The sequence below is a fragment of the Mus pahari genome, chromosome 1 (genome assembly GCF_900095145.1).
Source record: "Mus pahari chromosome 1, PAHARI_EIJ_v1.1, whole genome shotgun sequence".
In the NCBI taxonomy this organism is placed as follows: Eukaryota; Metazoa; Chordata; class Mammalia; order Rodentia; family Muridae; genus Mus; species Mus pahari.
The window spans coordinates 74,337,891-74,342,981 of record NC_034590.1 but is presented as its reverse complement, the minus strand read 5'-3'; the positions used below and the strand labels follow the sequence as shown (position 1 = coordinate 74,342,981).

At 36.2% G+C, this 5,091-nt stretch overlaps 1 protein-coding gene across 1 annotated transcript; it reads left to right on the top strand.

Annotated features, from left to right (window-relative positions):
* Window positions 1-1,098: 1,098 nt before the first annotated feature.
* On the top strand, window positions 1,099-2,195 carry LOC110337111 (putative olfactory receptor 52P1). The gene has a single exon (XM_021219870.1). The coding sequence runs from the start codon at window positions 1,167-1,169 to the stop codon at window positions 2,109-2,111; it is 945 nt and encodes a 314-aa protein (XP_021075529.1). The 5' UTR covers window positions 1,099-1,166; the 3' UTR covers window positions 2,112-2,195.
* The last annotated feature ends 2,896 nt before the right edge of the window (window positions 2,196-5,091 follow it).

Genomic DNA, 5,091 nt, shown 5'->3' with positions numbered 1-5,091 from the left:
TCTTATGATAAACTTCCAAGTCATCAAAATGAATGCAAAACTAGGTAGCTATCAGACCTTAAAGAAATAAGTACTGGTTAGAAGGCTCAGGGGGGAAAGGTGCTTACTCTTAAACCAAATGACCTATATTCAATCTCAGGGAACGCATAGAGAAGAATGACTTCTGAAAGTAGTCTTCCATTTGTGCGCTGTGGCACATGCATGCATACTACACAGAATAAATTAATTACAGTAAATGATTTTTAAAAAGAGCAAAGTATCAAAATAACAACCAAAATTTCCAAGAGTCTTGTGATCAGCATTAGTCATTCCAAAAAAGTCAGACTGTGGTGACTTAATGGCAACTAATGAGTGATCTGTCTTCCTGTCTTCATCTTCTAAGGAAAATAATGTTGCAATAACCAATCTAATTATTTTCTGTTTCTTTCTTCATCCGTTTCTCAGCATAAAATGAGCCTCCTCTGCTGATGGAATATTCATTCTATTTATATAATGATGCATCATGCAGCTCTGAAGTGGAAAATGAAATAAAGAGGATCTTTAAATCTTCATAGTGGTCACTTTGGACAACCTAAAATATATCTAAATTTACCTTTGGTGGATTATGAAGCACCTACTTCTATAATTGAGTTTTCTTTATTCTTATTAGATCTTTTTGAGTTTCAAAACTTGAGCTAGGTTTTCTAGGGATAAAAGTGTCCTCCGATAAGTGGTGTCTTGAAATGTCTGCTGATTGTTGCTGTGTTTGCATTCTATGCTTACGCTTATGACTATTCTATTAACTATCCATGTAATAGCAAAATGAAATATTTGTAATAAGATTTAATTACATGATAATATCAGGAAAAAAATCTGAGTAAATGTAACATCTTCCTTTGCAAATGCAGATCCTGTGCCTCCAAATGTAGTTCCCATGCTACTAAAGGTTAAAAAAAAAATTCCTGGGTATTTACAAAGGTTTTGAGAGCAGTCTAGTCTTCAAGGTGAGTTATATAAAGTGACTCTAGATTACCCAAGAAAAACATTTAAAATTAACTTAGCATTCATATTCTCTGCCTGCTGGGCATTTTTCTGGTTACCATATTATTAAACTTGTGCTTGCAACATCTCTAGGTATTTTTTGTTGTTGTTTGTTTGTTTTGTTTTTTAACATCCCTAGTTTTAATATGGCAGGCAATGCTACACCTCATATTGCATCTTTCTTCCTGGTTGGTATTCCTGGGTTGGAAAACTTTCACTGCTGGATTGGCATCCCTGTCTGTCTTCTGTTTACACTGACCCTGCTGGGGAACAGCATAATCCTTGCTACTGTCAAGCTGGAGCCAAGTCTCCACCAGCCTATGTATTTCTTCCTTTGCATGCTGGCAATGAATGACATGTGTCTTACCTGTTCTACAGCTCTGAAGATGCTTGGCATCTTCTGGTTTGATGAACATTGGATCAGCTTTGATGCCTGTCTAACACAAATGTTTTTTATTCATACACTGTGCATCATGGAGTCAGCCATTCTAGTAGCCATGGCATTTGATCGCTTTGTGGCCATTTGCATTCCACTGCACTATACATCAATCCTGACAATGCCCATGGTGATTAAAATAGGTCTAGTTGGCCTAAGCCGAGCTATACTTTTGATTATGCCATGTCCACTTCTCATTAAAAGGCTGTTGTACTACACCAAATATGTCATCCATCATGCGTATTGTGAGCACATGGCTGTGGTGAAGATGGCTAGTGGTAACACTCAGGTGAACAGAATATATGGAATCTTGGTGGCCCTTTCAGTGACAATATTTGACCTTGGGCTCATAGTCACATCTTACATAAAAATTCTCCAGGCAGTATTTCGGCTCTCTTCCCAGAATGCCCGTTCTAAAGCCTTGGGCACCTGTGTTGCCCATGTATGCACTATTCTTGCCTTCTACACACCTGCATTGTTCAGTTTCCTAACTCATCGTTTTGGCAAGAATGTACCTGCAAGTATCCACATAATCTTTGCAATCCTTTACCTGTTAGTGTCTCCCACTGTCAATCCCTTGGTGTATGGTGCTAAGACCAAACAGATTCGTGACCGAGTGGTGAGTCTTCTTTTTTCTCAAAAACAAAAATTTTGAGTACTAAAACATTTTGATACAACTTTTGTTGGAGGAGTGTTGTTTTAATGTAGTGTATTAGCCTTATTTGCCACTTTTCCCTCAATGTGCTAATTAATAGAAGATTTTATATTATATATATATATCATATTTCTGTATTTATCTTCAATATTTAATTTTATTTAAAATTTTATTAAAATGAAATTAATATTTCATTGGGTATCTTCAAATTTCATAGTTCTGGTTTCTTTTTGAGATAGGGTCTTACTATGTAGATGTGAATATCCTTCAACTTGCAGAAATTCATTTGCCTCTGCCTCCAAAGTGCTGGGACCCAAGGTGTGTGATACTATGCCTGGGTATATTTATCCATTGTTATCATCTTCTTGTCTATTTCACTATGTCTATAAATATAGATAAATGTATGTATATTCAGCATGATATTTTAGAGTAAAATAAATGTAGCAATGGCAGTTTTGATTGCAATGTATTAAAATTTGTCAAATATCATCTGTAACATTATGAAAATGTAAAAGAAAAACCACCCAAAATAAAAATTAACACTTTTTTCATTTATCAAAAAAAATGAGGTTACATGGGAAATTGTAACTTCAAAATGTGGGAAGAGGAAACAGAGAATCATAGTTAGTATGAATTGAACTAAAATAGAATGCTGGCCTTAGACGAATGTTCAGAACAATGCTTCTGAGATGTCAGAATTAACAGAGGTCAAAGATACAAATCTATATGAAGAGAGTCAATCAGAAGGGAACATAGCTAAAATATTGATTTCATTTTTCATTATGTAATGTGTACTACACTGTCCAAAGAACTAGTGCTATTGAGGCAATATGTAGCTATCAATATGATGAGCTAGAAAAAGAAAGACATGCCTTGTGCATAATTTGTGATAACTGGTTTTAAAGAGAGGTACAAATGAAGGCACAGTCATATTTTTAAATTGAATTTTATTTATTAATGAAAAATGGATGAGCACCTTTGTGGAGGAAATTCAATTAAAATATAGAAATTTATCTTATAAAATAGACACTAAACATTTTGCTTTATTTTTGAATACATATGCATATATATATTATAATTTTAGAGGAAATAATTTTAGTTTTTGCTTTTCTCATTAAGCACAGCATTTGCAACTTTGACTATACATATCTTCTCCTATGTTAACATAAGATCCTTCAACTCATAGTTTCAACAGGTATTTTGTCATGAAAAAGTTTGTTACGTTAAAATATTTTTTCATCTTTAGAGATGAAATTATGTTTAATTTATCTTCAGTTTGCTTTGAGAACTTTACACATGTATACACTGATATGAGCTTCTCAACCAGGAGAAAGAAACTGTCTCAAAAGGAGAGGGGAAAGTCTCACCCAAGGGAAAGAGCCCTAGAATGAGGGTCAGGGCAGCACAGAGGTAGCTCTGAGTTCAAGAACCCTTCCCTGGTACAATGCAGATGGCTGTTGCTCTGACCAGTGCGGGATGGGGACTTCCCAGTCTGGACTAGAGATAGCTGGGGTGGGATGAAAACCTGCATTGTTTCTAAATCCAAGTCCAGGTATCATATGATGTGTTTATGAAAAGATGAAAGGAGAAGGAATATGTTCTATGGGGGTGTGGTGAGGTATGGGAGAAGGCCATCCCAGTGGGCCAATGCCAGGGCATCCCTTCCCCTGAGGGATGGGCCAAATGACAGTATAATATAGACTAGAGTTTATTTACTTGGAGGGGAGTCAAGAGGGTAGTAGAGGCAGAGAGAGAGAGAGAGAGAGAGAGAGAGAGAGAGAGAGAGAGAGAGAGAGAGACCATGAGCACATGGAGGGGGGAATGGAATGGGAAAGGAGTGAGGGGGCATAGTGCGAGCAAGAAGTCAAGAGACCAAGAGAACAAGAGAAGAGCAAGAGAGGGAGGAGGGGGCAAACAGCCCCTTTTATAGTGGGTCAGGCCTACTTGGCTTTTTCCAGGTAACTGTGGGGTGGAGCTTAGAAAGAATGCTAATAATGATACTCAATATCTTGCAATAGCAGGTGTTCAAACAAGTTTTAATATTTTATGCCAATCTAAGCAATCACATTCTTCTTAAATAAGTAATTTTATCTTACTCTTTAGCAACTAGTATATTTATGGGAATCCAGAAAGTTGTGTTTAAATAAATTTCTTTATGATTTATTACATTAATGTTTAATTAATAAGCTTAAAATATATACATATGTGCAGGTAGACCAAAAGTACTTGAAAGAAAATGGTTAACAGGTAGAAAAACCTTAAGAAGAACTGCTCTAGGGAATAAATATAGTCAAATAGCCAATGTATAGTTCTTGGAAGTATACTCAGAACTCAAATGAAGAACAGTTTTAATGGCACTCTACAAGCCCTGTGACACAACTTGAAAATCTGTATCAGTTGGAGGCAGTAGAGTTATTTAAAATCTTGTGCTGTAGTGTTCACAGTGTAAGTCATCAAAGGCTCATGGATGGGACACTGAGGACTGGAATTATACAGATTAAGCAGATCTTACCCCACCCTAAAGACAGTTCCTAATTAGAGAAGAATAATATAGACATTAAAATGTGCATAATATAAATTCCATCTAAAATTGCAAGTTAGTCTATTCAAGCAGTGCATCCAAGGTCACTGAAGTCATCAAGCAGTGTATTCAAGGTCACTGAAGTGGACTCTGAATAGAGGATTCAGAATTCAGATTTCTTTGTCACAGTGATGTTGACTACATGGCAGAGGAGGATGGGATATCTTATTTGTGAAGCTGTAAAAGAATCCCTGATCAGAAAGGAGAGTCCACAGTTCTATGGCCACTCTTACACACAGAAATGCCCACCACAAATACATTGTGTCTGAATTTATTTTCCTAGAGGTTAAATCACTATCAAAACCTGAGCATTCATTGATATCTTCTTAGATGCTAATTTTTCAGTTACAGGTTTTCTCCTATTTGATGTCTGTGACTTCCGTCCTCAAGGGGAAGTCC